This window comes from Quercus robur, chromosome 9 (assembly GCF_932294415.1).
Source record: "Quercus robur chromosome 9, dhQueRobu3.1, whole genome shotgun sequence".
NCBI classification, from domain to species: Eukaryota; Viridiplantae; Streptophyta; class Magnoliopsida; order Fagales; family Fagaceae; genus Quercus; species Quercus robur.
The window spans coordinates 21,841,115-21,858,596 of NC_065542.1; the positions used below are offsets into that span (position 1 = coordinate 21,841,115).

Genomic DNA, 17,482 nt, shown 5'->3' on the forward strand with positions numbered 1-17,482 from the left:
GTGAAGCAAGGAAGCGAGTAATTAGGAATTCAGGAATTCAAGTTTAATTAAAACGATAACTTTTTTTTTTTAATTATTATTTTTATATTTTTTATGTCCCTCAATCAATGTGGTTTCATATAGAATATTTAAAATTTTTTAGTCTTGTGGCTCAATTGACATCTTTTAATGTTTTTAACCAAAAATTTAAGATTCAAATTTCCTCTCCAAAACTTTAGCACTTATACTTGTGAAGTGATTATCGCACTAAGGGTGTGAGGTGGTAGAATAAGTTTGATTTGAAGATATGGATTAGTAGGAGAGTATCCTATTTTGTAGGCATTTTAAGTGGAGTTGGAGATATATTTTACTGAATTGTCTTCAAGTTTTTTCTTATTAAATGTAAGGTTTAGAAGTATTTTTCAACCACATAAAAGTTTATTCCAAAGAGGGGAATCCTCTTATAAATAGTATAGATACGAATGATTGTTTAAAAAAAAAAAAAATCAATTGACAAGTGACAACAAAAAAAAAATCAATTGACAAGTGACAACCACGGTTGACCATGTTAGTAACCAGCAAAGACAGTTTTATTAGATTATGAGCATCGCTTTTTTAGATATGATAGAATTTCAATTATAGCATTTAAGCCATAATAATTACTCTTTTTCATTTAGTCAAGCGTTCAAATCTCAAAATTTTTTATTCAATGATAAAAGACTTTATTGGTTAAGCTAATTAATCCCGCCTAACTTAAGCAACCCTACTTTCTAAAAAAAAAAGGGTAAACTACATATTGAGTTCCTATCCTTTACACCATATTTCAATTTAATCCCTAACCATTCAATTGTGACAATTTGGTTTTTAGCTTTTCAGTATTGTGTCAATTTAGTTCTTACCATTATATTTTGGATGAAAATTGTTGACATAGCAACTGACCAAAATAAAATTTTTGTTTATTGTCACATCAACGACTAATTTTTTATTTTGGCCATTAGACACGTCATCAATTTTCATTCAAAAGATAATAGCAGTGACTAAATTGACACAGTATTGAAAGATTAAGGATCAAATTGACATAATTGAAAAGTTAGAGATCAAATTAGAATATGGTGAATATGATAGGGATGTAGTAAAAAAAAAACTTAAGCAACCCTAAATACATGAATAATGATATGAAGAAGCTTTTGTTTTTATGGTAGTGGTTATGGCAGTCGTAGTTGTTCTGGATAGAAAGTCCAAGCATGGTAGTTAGTAGGCGGACCAACCGAAGCCACAGCAATTAGCAACTCTGGACTTACCTTTCATCCAGCTGTGGCTTTTAAAACTCGTGCCTAAGCTTTTATTTCCAATTATACCCTTCGGAAATAATTTAATTCCATGATATGTCCACTGATTAAATAGAAGTAAGTAAATCTGCAAAAAGTCATAATGCCAAACCACATGCTATAATAAAAAATAGAGTAAATTACAAAAACTTACCCTGAGGTTTGGGGTATTACCAAATACATCCAAAGGTTTTAAAAAATGACCAATTCGGTCCTTAGCCACTAAGAGCATCTCCAATAGAGTATGCATAGCTAAAATATAGAGAGTATATACTCCAAATCTCTACTATTTATGCTCCAACCGCTTCTCTATATCCGAATTTTTTTTTTCCTAATGAACAATAGCCCATCAAGTCTGATGGGCTACTGTTCATTCTTCAAATTCTTTTTTTTCTATTATAATAATTAGGTGTTGAATAAAAAAATGTTGGAAAATGTATAGTTGTCAAAAAAAGAATAAATAATGAATGAAGAAATAATATTTAAATGAGACAGAAAATGAGATAAAAAGTCTGTTGGAAAGTGTATTTGAAAAAGTGGGTAGATAAAGATAAAAGTCATTGTTTATTCTCCAAATAGTACAAAAATTTGATGATTCTGTTGGAAATGCTCTAAGAGCATCTCTAACAGGATAGCTAAACACAAAATACTCTCTACTTTAGAGAGTAAACCCACAAAATAGGCTACTATTCATTCTCCAATGGACTTTCTATGTCTTGAATTTTTTTTAGCTCATGAATAGTAGCTCATCAAGTCTAATGGGTTACTATTCATTCTTCAATTTTTTTTCTATTATAATAATAAAGTATTGAATAAAAAAATGTTGGAAGATGTGTAGTTGTTAAAAAAAGAATAAATAATAAATGAAGAAGTAATATTTAAATGAGATAGAGAATAAGATAGAGAATCTGTTAGAAAGTGTATTTGAAAAAGTTGGTAACTAAAAGGTAAAAGTCACTGTTAATTCTCCAAACAGTACAAAAATTTGCTTAATCTGCAGGAGATCCTCTGAGACCATTTGGGAACCGTCTATTATTATTAGAGAGAGACAGAGCTGGACGTTAGAGACAAAGAAAAAAAAAAAAATTCTGGCGTGAAGAAGAAAATGAAAAAAAAAAAAAAAAAAAAGACGGTTCTTAAATGGTGTTAGTGACTAAGGACCAAATTGATCATTTTATAAAACCTTTGGATGTGTTTGGTAACACCCCAAACCTCAGGGTAGGTTTTTGTAATTTACCCTAAAAAATATTATTATTATTTTTGTGCGTGTTTTAATAAATATTACTGCCTATTAAAAAAAAATACCATAGCAAAAAATTGGGTAAGATTTGTATACAATTTCTTGGCACAAGTGCTTTTAAGTAGTATTGATTCTGTGTGTTTGTTTCTCCAATAAGAAAATTTTTTTTTCCTAACATATAACCTTCATTTCCTTTCTACTAAAAGCAAACCTTTATTTTAATTTTTTTTAGAAACTTTATTTAAATTATTTAAATGCTTTATAATTGCACCAATGATAAAACTAATTTTTATTGGACGATATTCTTTGTTGATCTATTTTTTTTTTGTTTTTTTTTTCCTCCTGTTTTTGTATTAAGAGAAATTGATTTTAAGTACAATAAATTTATCATTTTTATTAGGGTAATCATATTAAAATTAAAATGTATTAATCATTCAAACTCAAAGATTTAACTTAGCAAAAAAAGAAAAAGAAAAAAGAAGAAGAATGCAAAGAAAAGAGAGAAAAAAAAAGGGTCAAAATGTCCTTTACGGCTTCAAAATCTGGCATTGTATCTAAATGGTTCATTGACTTTCAAAACTTGTAATTTTACACCTTCAAGTATTATAATGATATCAATACGTCTCCTTTGTCATTTCTTGTTATAGTTTCGCTATTAGTATGCACAAAACGTCGTAGTGTGTGTAGTGAGATAAAGGAAGGGAGAGTGAGAAAATTGAATCTATGAAGTCTTCTTTTTTATTTTATGACTGTGGAGGCTGGCGTGCTCACAATTTTGTGTGGTGGTGGTGGTGTGGATAATGGGATGAGGGAAAAGAGAGTGAGAACATTGTTTTATGATGATATATTAGTTTATACGCACTCACTTTGTTCATACTCAAAGGCTATTTTTTTTTTTTTTTTTTTTGAATGACATTTTTTCATGTATACTGATTCAGAGTTGAGGCATTATCTTATCACCCAAAAAATGAACAAAGAACTTTGTGCAAATTCTCCCTCATCTTGCACTTCTCAAGTACCGATTTTCTTAAATTTCACTTGCTTTTGGATATATTCTTTCACTTCTTATGCAGTAGAGTCCTGAAGCCTAAATACTAAAAGTAAAAAAAATCTAATAAAGATTTCTTGAATATTCCAATAAAAAAAGGATCAATTTTATACAAAGAGGAAGAAATTTATATCTATGAAAATATTCCATTAAATTAAATTCTACCAAAAAAAATTCAATGACTTGTAAGTTGTAAGGATATAAGGAAAATGAGAAAAGAGAAAACTATATAAAAAATACACACTATTTCTTTCAAGGTGGAATTCTAGTTCTCCCCATGATTTGCTTCGTTTGGGGAATAAAGAGTAGGGAGAATTGATTTTATACTCCGTTGTTGTTGTTGGTAAAGAGTTTCCATGCCATCTTGATTGTAGCGTACATTTTTAAAAGAATAAAAAAAAATTGCAGAGTATTAAAAATCAAATATACGAAGACATAAGCATATATTCAAGGAGGAGTGCTACATTTATAATATTTTTACAACAAATCCAAGATAGTAAATTGTTATTGGTTCAAGTTTGAACCTATATTTTAAATTACTTTTTTGTCCACTAATAACAGCTAGTAACAACTTGCTATTTTAAATTTGTTGTGAATGTGTTGTGAAAATACTGTAAACATAACATTTTGTCCATGTTCAAGAGTATAAAGTGTAAGTTTAAGAAGTTTATTTATTATTTGATGATTTTTTTTTAAATGGAAGATATTTTAACCATTATTATTATTATTATTATTATTATTATTTTTTGAGAGAGAGAGCGTCTAAACTTTATTTGAGAGAGTTTTCATTAAAAGTTAAATGACTGGTTTAGAAACAATCCATTAAAAAAAAAAAAAAAAACCCTTTTTCGATAATTAAAAAAAAAAAGAGTGAAAAGTTAAATGTATTAGAGCAACTGAGCAACCACACCTGCTCATGAATAGTCTTCTAAAATACAAAAATTGCTCAATTTTACACATTTTAACCTAAAAATCCCACATCAGTTTTTGTAAAAATGTCTAAATATGCACAATAGTCTTGCAAATGAACAGTAATCGTGTATATGTACACGGTTACTGTTCACCATGTAAATGATTTTTTATTCTTTTTTTCTCTCTCCTCTCTTCACCTCACTCTCTTTTCCTTTCTCTCTCCTCTCACGGTTATTGTTCACAGTGTTAAAAAAATGAATATTTTATTTGAATAAATGTGTATAATAAACAAACTGATGTGAGTGTTTTGCAAAAATAAGTGTGTAAATTAAAAAAAAGTAGGTTTTAGATATAAAAAATAGAAATTTTTTTACACATACTGATGTGAATGCTCTTCGTCTATTAGTAGATAGATTCTTAATGTTTTCATTAAAATTAAAATAAAAAAAAAACCTTTTTATTGTTTTTCTTTTTCTTTGAAAGCATAGGGGTATTTGTGGAAAACAAGCTTATGCACCAGTACGCTGTATAACAGATTCATCCTCATTTCTTGGTTTTAACTTCAAAGCGTTCTGCTTCAATCTCTTTCTCTCTCTACCTAAAAATTTTCACTTTCTCTCACTAGATCTCTCTCCCATGGCGAACTGTTTTGCTCCTCCAGTACATATCTCAGGTAAAATTTTCTAAAGTTTTATCTCTTCATACGAAGAATCACTGTTTGGTTGCTAAGAAAGCTCAGGAATGAGAGAGGAAAAGGGGAAAAAAAAAAAAAAAACTCATCTTTGATTCCCAATTTTTTTTTTTTTGAATTCTGAGTTATGGGTTACTCTCAATGATGCTAAATGATTATTGGGTTTTTTTCTGTTATTCTTATGAGTTTGGAAATTGGTTTATACTGGGTTTTCTCTATAGAAGTGTATAAGTTTATACTTTATATTTAGATGAGAACCATGCAAATGCAAATAATTGGATTTTGTGTAGGCATAGGTGGATCGCAACTCAATGCACGTGAGCTTTGGTCCACAAAATCCAATTCATTTGGGAAATCGCCCAAACTGATAATTCAAAGGAAATCGAACCGAGTTGGAACTAATCGCAAGCTATGTGTTCGTGCTGAATACAAGTATGTCATTCTGGACTCCAACCTATGTCAATTTAGATTTAGATTTGTATATTCCTTATAAACATGTACTGGGTATTTTTATTTTTATTTTTATTTTTATCATATATATTTTATGCTGTGCCGGTTATACAGAGAAATGTTGATTGACCCACGTATCTTTTTGGTTTGTGTGTGAGTTGAAGCAAATTTTGCTAGCTAGTACTCCTGTCCCAAATTGGTGGTCATATTTAGAAAAAGGTTTCGCTTACTTCCAATACTTTTTTAACTAGAATCTCTTTTTATTTTAATGAGAAATTGCCACATCACCGCTACCACTCACTATTATGTATTTAAAACAAAAGAAGGCCTCCAGTTAAAAAAGTACAGTTACCTGTTTCATAAAAATGTTCAAATTTTCAAAATTACCCTCATTAATTTAAACTATAGTAAAAGAATGACATTGACTTTTAAAATAAAGTAAAGGGTAGATAAGAATTTTAATTATTAATTTTGGAAAGAGGACTTTATTTTGGGACATTCCAAAATGGAATAAAGGACCAACAATTTAGGATGGAGAGAGTAATAAGGGTGCTATATTCATATTTATGTGCTCATAAGAAGGTTGCCTGTTATCATTTTGTTCAATTTTGGATATTTGAGAGCTTAGATGCCTGCAAGAGAGAGCTAAGGTTGATGTACTAAGATATAAATTGTTTTTCGATTTACCCTGCAAAACCAAAGCAACTAGGAAGCTAAGATCTTTGGGCTGGTTTGAAGGAAAATATTAGGATGTCAGTTTGATAAGTTAGGCTTTGTGTTATACATGCAGCTAGCTGGAGTAGAAAACAGAAAAATGTTTTTATTTTTATTTTTTTATAAAAAAAATGGAGAGTGGAAAGAGAAATACTTGCTCAATTGGCATCTCCTCCCTCATAAGTTCTAGGCGGAGGTGAGGTTATGGGTTCATGACCCATTGGGTGCATGTGTAAGTTACCAATCAAGAAAAGAAATACCCGTCCATGATCTGGTTTGATCCAGGCAACAAATCAGATCTGTTTTACAAAGGAAGCAAATTGTTTAACAGATATCCTTAATTGAATAGGTTAATACATAATTATACGTTGTTGGTAAGAACCTTTATAATAGGACTAGGACTTTTGAGCTTAGAAACTACGTAAATATTTAGATGTAATTCAATCTTTTATACTGTGAAAGGTGAAAACAAGAACTACAATGAATAAAAAAACAAATAAAAAAACACAAAAAGCTCACAAGCTACTACAAAAGCCTATGTTCAGTATCTCTTGTATTACCAGATTACCCTTGACTTGGTAAAATGTTATGATATATGCAGGGAGAATAAAGCAGACTGTTAGAAAACTTGATTGTCTAATGTCCCCAGTTCCCTGTTTCCATCTTCAGAAATTTATAAATTTCTTCTCTAACTTGCTCATACTTATAAATAGTATTCCCTAGTTAGATATTTATTTATTTGTTTTTTCAATTTATAATTTTTAAAATTTTTTTGAATAGATATCATTACCTGAGCTTTAAGTAGTTAAAATGTGGAAAGCTTCTATAATTCTTATAGTGTTTCTCTATGTATGGTTGATACCATCTTCACCTTGCTTTAGTGACTTTTGCCTATCAAGAAAAATCAAGAAAGGAAGAAACTCAGCAAGTCTTCACTTGGTGGTTTCTCTCTAGGTCTCTATATCCTCTGCAAATTCATGTACTTGTTAATAAATCCTTGTTTGGATTTGGTTATCTCATCAATATATATTTCTTGATTTCTTTAGAGTCCTTATTGCAAATACTATAGGTGGATTGATGCTTTCAGCTTTGACTTTTAGAATTAGAACAAGTGGCAAACAAAAAAAAGCGCCCTTCCTTCAGCTGGCTTCGCCCTATCTATTCATCTCTTTTTTCAAATGGATATTAAATGCGAGTCTACGTCTAGAGTTCATTTAACCAATATATATTTGGTGTAAAGGTGGATTTAGAAACTTTAATAAAAATAAGACAAGTTTATATTGTGTTTGATTGAAACTTGCTTCTTTAGAATTGTGAACCAGCCAGAATTTGACTTTGATAATGTGTTACTAAGAGGCTCAGGAGCCTAATGGGTGGACCTTGATGTCAATGTGGTGTATTATTTCCTCGGGGGTGTAGTCTTATGCTGTGCATTTGTTTAGGCAACATTCATACTGCAGTGCTTGTACTATAAATTCACCTGTCCTCTTTTTCTTTTGTTCTCTTTAATATATGCAGTGATGGCAGCAGAGGTGGTGGCGGTGATTTTTTTGCTGGTTTTCTTCTAGGTGGTGCTGTGTTTGGTACTTTAGCTTATGTTTTTGCTCCTCAGGTGATTGGATATCCTACTATAGTTTTAACATATATGAAGGCAATGTATGAAATATAAGTTAGAGGATTCTGTTGGTGAATTTTAATCGCACACTATGGAAGCTTCTGTGAGTTAAGCGCACACTATGGAAGCTTCTGTGAGTTAAGCGCATTGCTAAGCATAGAATCAGCACCAATTGTTAGAAAAATAGCAATCTAGTGTAGTCTTGCATGTCCAAAATGAATTATAGGGATGTTGAAACTGAGACCACATGCTTTTTAATTGTTGTCTAGTTGCACAATATAATATCTGAGGTTAAAGTATTTTATTACTTCCCAACTATATGTATCATGGGGAATATTTCATTTTGTGATGAAGATAAGATAAAATGAATGGTTGAGCACTCTGTTTCCATTGCAATTATGTCTTTTTGCCTGGATGCCTCCTTGCGATATAACATGCCTAGCGGTGATGAGCCATTCAGTCTTGCTTGGGACAATTTATTTGTATCATGCAATCTTTTATTTTTCCTATTAAAACACGATACTATTAATTTACCGCACAAACTTCAAATTCTATGTAATCTATTTTTGTCCTACAAAAAGGCTTTTTAAATTTTTTTTTTTTTTAATAACAATGCTAAAGCTGATGATTCTATCATGACAAAGAGTATACACTATAGTAACAGAAGTTCTCTTAATTGACTACTTATCATCATAATGAACATTTCTACCTAACATAATTTATTTAAAAAAGAAAAAAAGAAAATTGAACCCCTACTTGCCAAGGGGTTTTGTCATAGCCATATTCTCTGCTCATTTATGTTACCTGTTGCAGACCATCAACGTTTCACATGTAGACTCAACTATGCTTCTACTGATTTTCACTTTATCCCATGGAGAGTTTATTTCCATCTCTTCTACTCAAGTTTGATTATCATGCTTGCACTTAATCTGAAAGTGGCCCAGCCTTCAAGGATGAAAAGATTGTTGTAGAAGTGTCAAATTCCTTCTCTCTAATGTCAATCTGTATATGTGGCCTTTTTTATTGTGTGGATTCCAAACAACTATTGATCCATTATTGTAAATTAATCTCAAGTTCTTTACAGCAACATAAATCATCTTTTAGTCATCCCTTATGTTATTGTGGGGACGCAATTGGAGTACATTTTCCTTTGTGCTTAATATTTTTTTTATTTTTTTGGTGATTTGTTTTATTCCTTTGGGGTTTTGGTTTATGCTTTAAGTTTGGATTTAATCCGGGTTTGCTCTTGGTGCTGTGCAGATCAGAAGGTCACTGCTAAATGAAGATGAATATGGGTTCCGGAAGGCCAAGCGACCAATATATTATGATGAAGGCTTGGAGGTAATGTATTTACTTGTTAATGACCTGTGAACAATGCTTCCTGCTAATTTAATATGCAAATACTTTATTTTAATATTCCAATCCATTTCTTTTCCTTGAAAGCAGAGAACTCGTCAGACCTTGAATGAAAAGATAGGCCAACTCAATTCAGCCATCGACAATGTATCTTCACGTTTGAGAGGTAACAATAAGATGCCTAAGGTGCCAGTTGAAAATGATCCTGAAGTGGAAGCTACAATATGAGATTTGTTTCCATTTGACTCATTATGATCTTTGGGTGTCGAGGGTACTTGGATAATAGATTTTCAATCTTTGAGGACCACATATATGCTTCGAATCAGATACGTATGCGGTCTTGAACATTTTGTTTTATATATGGATGGAGGTTGTTTGAAGACTTTTAATATCTAAATGTTAATTTGACATAAAAGCATAAATGAAGACACCGATTTTTGTTTTTGCATTTGGATTAGAATTTAGAGGATGTTGATGAAATTACTAATGTTGTGTAATTAGATCCCTTCTCACTTTAACCTTTGGGACATTTTGGATGATTGCTTCCATGTCTTCTGTTCTTCCTTATATGATTCACGGAAGCCTATTGGAGCATGAGTCAGTCAAGAGACTGTAAGTAGCTCTCAATGGGGAGATCCTAGGCAGCCTTGCTGTCCAGTGTACTTCACAAGCTTGGATTTCAACATATAATTTTGGAACAGATGCACTAAATATGGTAAAGCTTGCTTAAGCCTTACCTGGTTGATCTGTTCTATTTTGAATAGGTTAGCCAAGTTTGTGCTTATCAGTTATTATCAAGCTATATAAAATGTGTTCAAATTTAGGTTATTTATTATTATTATGAGATAAATATATATATATATATATTTTAAATGTTGAATAAGTTTGAGCTTATTTACAAGTTACTTTTTTTTTTTTTTTTGGGAGATGCTACTTGATTAACTTATTCTATAATTTTGTTTCTATATACAATAAAATTACAACTAGCACTTTTTACTCTTGAAAAATTTAAGCTAATAATTAATAACTAAATTATTGTTAATATTATAATACTAGATTTAATTAGAGAGAATAAATTTTTTTATTAATGAACTTAACGAAAATTAGATTAACTAATCTTTTGTTATTAAAATAGTATGTAACCCTTATCAAAAAAAAAAAAAAAGTATGTAACCTCTTTTTTTTTTTTTGGAGAATCGTTAGTGTAGGGTCACAATTTGCAGCCTAAGCCTAAAATGTATGGAGTCTTGGTCCAATGAGCCCAATACAATGAATTTGTAGAGAATGAGTTAAAGAACTAGGTCCTAATGAGTTGGACAACGGTTAATATTGAATTGCATAACAATCAAACACAAATAAAGGATGCTGATATCAATAGACTCTCAGTTCGAGGAGGTTAAACTTGTACATAATGATCATTCTTGGGTATCAGAGTGATTTAGATTGCTATAATATTTTTTCTCTCTATTTTTTGACCCCCTTCTCATGGAGGGTCTCTCACACATTATATAGCTCCTTTTGGATTATCTTGATCTTACACTTGTTGATTATCTGAGTCCCTACTTGAGTGCCCGTCTCATCAGACACCCCTTTCAGCCTTCTGTGAGTTGTGGTAGCCAAGACAACACTGTTCAGAGGTCTTCTCCACATAAATGTAGTAAAAAAAAGTAGCTGCAATGCATTTAATGTGGTGGACAACGGTTAATATTGAATTGCATAACAATCAAACACAAATAAAGGATGCTGATATCAATAGACTCTCAGTTCGAGGAGGTTAAACTTGTACATAATGATCATTCTTGGGTATCAGAGTGATTTAGATTGCTATAATATTTTTTCTCTCTATTTTTTGACCCCCTTCTCATGGAGGGTCTCTCACACATTATATAGCTCATTTTGGATTATCTTGATCTTACACTTGTTGATTATCTGAGTCCCTACTTGAGTGCCCGTCTCATCAGACACCCCTTTCAGCCTTCTGTGAGTTGTGGTAGCCAAGACAACACTGTTCAGAGGTCTTTTCCACATAAATGTAGTAAAAAAAGTAGCTGCAATGCATTTAATGTGGTGGTAGCAACTTTTCCTTAGATATTTTGAGTTTCCTTTATTCTCGTATGTTCATGGGGCATATTTCTATTGCTAGAGCCTTTTGGAGGGTCACTAGAATTGTTAGAGTACACACTTGGACTACATTCGTCGTATCCGAGGAGGAATTCCTCCTCGGATCACCTTTCATTCATCCCCCACTTATTAGACTTTAACTGGGAATTTTTTAATAATTATTTGCTCCTCCTCGGAATTGTCAATGTCCTCGGATAAGGCCCAAGGCCCAATACACTATTTTGGACCCTAATCCCTACATATAGTATGTAATATTAGATTCGCTGACCTTATAGTATTAAAAATAGTATATAATTTTTACTATAAATGAACTCTTCAAATTATCTATAAATTATAAAAATATCTTATGAACTTATTTACTTAAAAATAGCATATAATTTTTAGTATAAATGAACTCTTCAAATTATCAATAAATTATAAAAATATCTTATGAAATTTTTTACAAATTCAGCCAATAGGGGCAGTTTGGCATCTGTTTTGTGCTTTCAAATCCAACCAAAAAAAGGGTTTTATGTTCTCAAAATTGTTTTGTTTTTTTGGTTTTGGTTTTGTTTAGTTTGTTTTTTTGTTTTTAATGTTTTTCAACCATCTAAACTTGTTTAGGGCAATGTTTTTGGGTTTTTGTTTTCCATCCTTTCCCAAACGCAACTATCATGCTTATGATATAATCTCAAGGATGAGAGAGTTATTATAGTCAACATTGATTTTGAGAACAAAGAATGAAAAGAGGAAACACCTAAAACTGTTTTGCATAGAATAATTGAGAATTTTTTTTTTCTTTTTCATACTCACGATCGAGTTTATTCGTAAGTACATTATTATGCTTCACCTAAGCTCATTTAATAGTCAAGTTTAAATTTGAACTTGATCTTGATCTTGAGTTTGAACTTGAGTTTGACTTATTTACTAAAAGAAAAAAAAAATTAAACTTTTCTTTGATCCGAGCTTGAGATATTTATAAACTTCTTAGTTCATTCACAAATTACAGCTGTGGTTTTGGATTATATGAATTTTTTTTTTTGGGAATATTAAGTATTTTAATACACATAGGAAAATAGAAGAAGGTCTTAAATTATTTATTTATTTAGAATACTAAGTATTTTAACACATACATATGCGAAGATGAGAGAAGGTCTTAAAAAAACTAACAGTAGTGTATATTTAAAAAAGTCTCACTCTTGAATTATATGAAGACAATATTAGTTAATATTGCCATTAAAGTAAATCATGTAAATAGAAACTGAAAGCTTTTAAATTTTCAGGTTAAAAAAAAATATTTGGCCTCCTCAAAATTAAAGTGGCCACTCAACCAATTTCTGTGGCCCATGGTGTCCCCCCCCCCCCCCCCCCCACCCCCACCAAAAAAAAAAAAAAAAAACAAAAATCCCCGTATAAATAAATAATAAATCTCTAAATGTTATTTATTAAGATAAAATCGCTTGCTTTTTTTTTTTTTTTTTTTTTTTTTTTTTTGGTGTGTAACATTTTGGATTTTTGATGTTTAAGACGCAAAGTTAGTATATTATTATTATTATTATTAATTTTTACTTTAGAATGGTTTTTTTTTTTTTTTTTTTTGCTACAAAATTAAAATCCTAATTCCATAACTGGTATGCGTCCATCTTCAATCAACTTGACTTGGTTCGTGTCATTTGATTATATATAGAATGCTTCAACAAACAATAAGTCTTGAACCGCAGCAATTTTTACAAAACATTTCATAATTGTCAAGATGAAAAATTGTTAATGGTAGATGATATTAGTGATAGACGCAAGGAAAACTAATAAAAAGTTGTCAATTCAATTGTTGTAAAAAATGTTGAAAAATTTGTTGTGCATGTTTCATTACTCATCTACAAAAAGTGAGCTTTCTTGTTTGCATATAGTGGTGGCTCCAAGATCTTTTTTAGGTGGTCAATAATGGTGGAGCCAAGAATTTGTTAGTGGAGGATAGGTGATTAAAAAAATAAGATGATTTATTTATTATTTTTTATTATTATTATTTTTTTTTGTATATACAACTTCCATGCTATATACAATACAACTATATTGTATAATAGTCTAAAAAATTATTAATTGTTTAAAAATCGCTAAGACAACAATCATTGGATGCATAAACAAATTAATAATAACTTATTATATTTATAAGTTATATCAATTGAATAAAATAAAAAAATAGAATAAATAAGAATAGTAACACACTTAGGAGTAGGGTTGAGAGTAAGCGTGGAACTAGGAAAAATAATATTTCAATAATAAATTTTTGCTTTTGAAGTATATGGTTTTTTAACCATACATATGATTACTCTTTTTGAATTGGAGTAAGTAGTAAAAATTTCTTGGACTTGGAAATGTGTAGAACACTTATCAAACTACTTAATCGAACAAAAAAAAATAAAAAACTAAGGATCATATTCAAGCTTATTTTAGTTGGACTTAACAAAAAATTTAAGGTCAGGGTATTCAAATTTTTATTGTAGGCATAAAAAAAAAAAAAAAAATATATATATATATATATATATAAAATTTTTCTTTTGGGACCAGATCAGCGGGTTTGAACCCCCTGGGCTGCTCATGGAGCAGCCCCTGTTTGCTGTTTGCATATCATTGCACTGGCCACCGAACAATCTTATGAATGTATCCAATTTCATAACTTGTTAAAGTAGTCTATTGTGATTGGTGGGGAAAAAAAGCAACAGATCTACTTAAAAAGTGATGATTAGAAAGTGTCAACCACTCAACTATTTCGGGATGTGTTCCTACATATATTCCTAGCCACTCGGAACAAGGATCAAGTCAAGATCAGATCAAAGAACAAGGTTGGGGGGTAAGAGTACATTTAACAGTTTTCAAGAAACGTTTTCTGGAAATATTTAGAGACAAGCACCTTTTCAGAGAATTGTGGGTTTTAATAACCGAAAACAGTTTTTTGTTTTTGTTTTTGTTTTGAGAATTGTTCTCTGACCCTCAAGAAGGTTTATCACATTACACGGTATGTGGATTCTGTTATTGACAGAATAAACCATTTACAGCCTAAAAATACAGTTCACCCCAAAAGTAGTAGCTAGTTGTTGTACTGACAGGTTTTTTTGTTTTTTTTATTGCCTATTTGAGGTCTCAAGCTCATGCATGCAAGAAGGTTAATCACATTACTATAGAACACCGTACCATATCATCCTCGATCATTAGAGCGAAGAAAAAATAGAAAGAAAGAAAGAGAGAAGCTTCAGAAAAGTTGGTGTAACAATTAATTTCTTCTGTACTTTCCAATGGCGTTGGGGGAAGACGAAAATGCTGAACGATATGAAAGGATCGGCAATATAATAATCATGGGAGTCTCTCTTATGGTTGTTGCACTGGTCTTTGTTGGTGTCGTTGCTGATGTAGGCGTGAAGAAACATTGATTCACCCCTTTGGTCTGTGATATCTTTGCAAATGTGTGCATTTTTTTCCTTTTGTCTTAAAAAAAAAAAAATGTAGTCACAGCAATTTTCATATGAGAGGGTCAGCAAGCTGATCTTTTTTATAGTGATGATGGTATATACGTTAAATTAAACGTTACCTCACTGATTGGTTTTTCACGTGTCATTCTATGTAGTATATAAATTTTCAATGGCAATGTGATTGTGTATTCAGAGCTATGTCAAATCTTCAACGAGGCTGTTGATTCTCTTTTGCCTGCTCACATGTGCTTGAGAGAGAGAGAGACCGAGAATATAAATATATCACAAAGTGTCACGTTATTTAGAATTTTTAGATGAGATTTCGATTATACACTTTAGATTAATAAAATTTAATCTGAATTATGAAATCAATTCATCTTTGATAAAGAAGATCCTAACATAATTTTTTTATATATATGCAGTTCAAGTAGGCCATATATCTTTAGCCGAATCTAATCATTACTTTAGATGACTTGCAAACATATATATATATATATATATATTTATTGTGTTATGTTTTGAACCTCTGGAGGCATATGCAAGATGTATGCAGATGATAGAGTAAAACGTAAACAATTCTCGCCGTATCATAACTAATTATCATTTTCCTGGGATTGGTATTAATTTTCAACCTAGATTTCTTTACACCTTGGTCTGATAAAATTAGGCATGTAGTTGGCCAAATTCTGATGATCCAAGGGAGAAACTAAAGCTTGTGATTTTCCAAATGAAGTAGGCATTACTTTTATTTTACCTAAGTTAATTAAATGGCTATTATTATACCCATATCCCTTCAAAGTTATATAGATCATTGAATTATTGGCAAATTGGATAATTAGAATTACGGTTTATCATCTGGTAGTTGTATGGTAGTTCTGATTGTTCACCTTTATAGGCTTGTAAGTTGTAACACTTCAATCTTATACGGCATCAACACAACAAAATTTTATGGACTAGTGAAAATGGGATCGATCTGATGAAAATGGGAACCCTTAGGGAATGTCCCATGGACTGCTAATTTTGTACGGATGCTCTTATAAATATTAATAATACCTCTTCTTCTATTAAAAAAGAAAAACAAAATTTTAATTTGCTTGCCTCAGAAGATGGGCCAATTCCTTTATGCTGATGTTGGGCACCCAATATGCGTTATTTGCCTAACTTGAAAATTAAGCATGTTTTAAATTATGTCTCCCCCTCTCAAACTCTGATTTTTCTCATAAAAATGAACAGAGGTTGAGCAATAACACTGAGCCTCAACTCTTGAAAGTTGAAACCACCCAATCCAGCATTAGTTTGAGAAGATGATTTTCATTTTTATAATATATACCTTATATCAATATTTATGGCTTAGCAGCTTTCATCTAAAATTTAATTAAAAGGCTTTTCTAGTCAATTTATTTGTACCTATTAGAGTTTGCAAGCTTTTAATGTTGATGCACCAACTTTTTGATTAATGGACCATGCTTCTAGGGATTTTTTTATTAGCAGCTTTCTAATAAGACATGGTCATACTATCATTGAAGCTCAAGGGAAGACTAATAGTACAGTACATTGGGTTTCCATTGAGACCAAACACCTCTTTGTATTTTAATTTAATTATTCTTGAAAAAATACTATTTAAAACTAAATGAATACATGAAAAATAAAACTAGTTCTATTCGGTATTAACATCCCATTAAAAAAAAAAAAAATATAAATAAAATAACAATTCAAATATTATGATATATCACAAAAGAACTTGAGGTATTTTAAACTCTAAAAAATCATCTATGATTCATTTTATACTAAAATTCGCAACAATTTCTTTAATATACAAAATCAAAGAGTCTATTAAAATATTTTCATTTGTTGTGAAATTTTTGATCATATTCATGATTGAAGATGGTTTTTCTATAGTTGCAATACTTGGAAGAGTATGTACAAGTACAACCACCCTATTAGTAAATTGGTATTTGGTAGGCTAGGCGCTACAAGAAATTTGGTCTTTAGCGATGGCGTATAGTCGTTGCTAATGCTTTAAATATCGTTGCTAATTATATTGGTGATGAAAAATGTTGTCGCTAACTTTCGTTAAACGAAAATGGTAACAAAAAAGAAATTTAGTGACAATTTTAATGTCGTCGCAAATACAAAACTAGTAACGATGACAAAGTCATCGCTAATAGTGACAATTGTCGTTATAAATAACTCAAGAACCCAAGACGAAATGTCGTCACTACTAGTTTATTAGTAGTGACGAATTTTTTTGTCATCGCTAGTAGATTATTATTAACGACGACATTTTTATTGTCGCTAATATGTCATTACTAGTGATGACACTTGTTGTCGTCACAAATAATGATATATTAGTGACCACAAACATGTCATCACAAAAAATTGCATATTAATGATGATATTGTTTGTTGTCACTGATGATATGATAAAATATTAGCAACGACATTGTCGTCGCTAATAACATTTTACATTTTTTTTTTTGGATTTTTCTTTAAAATTAACATTTTAAATTTTACATTGGTACCTATTGGGAAATAACAAACCACAATCCTATACACATCACAAATTTTCAATCACAAATACTCATA

General features: G+C 30.7%; 1 protein-coding gene across 1 annotated transcript; it reads left to right on the plus strand.

The window, feature by feature from the left end:
• The first annotated feature begins 4,972 nt into the window (after positions 1–4,972).
• On the plus strand, positions 4,973–9,781 carry LOC126699533 (uncharacterized). Its single transcript, XM_050397419.1, has 5 exons — positions 4,973–5,180; positions 5,489–5,630; positions 7,881–7,974; positions 9,238–9,318; positions 9,424–9,781. The coding sequence occupies exons 1-5, from the start codon at positions 5,144–5,146 to the stop codon at positions 9,559–9,561; spliced, it is 492 nt and encodes a 163-aa protein (XP_050253376.1). The 5' UTR covers positions 4,973–5,143; the 3' UTR covers positions 9,562–9,781.
• The last annotated feature ends 7,701 nt before the right edge of the window (positions 9,782–17,482 follow it).

Coding starts and splice junctions, on each gene's coding strand:
- LOC126699533 (XM_050397419.1), top strand. CDS start 5,144: ATGGCGAACTGTTTTGCTCCTCCAGTACATATCTCAG. Junction 5,181..5,488: donor TCCTCCAGTACATATCTCAG/GTAAAATTTTCT, acceptor GATTTTGTGTAG/GCATAGGTGGATCGCAACTC. Junction 5,631..7,880: donor TGTGTTCGTGCTGAATACAA/GTATGTCATTCT, acceptor TAATATATGCAG/TGATGGCAGCAGAGGTGGTG.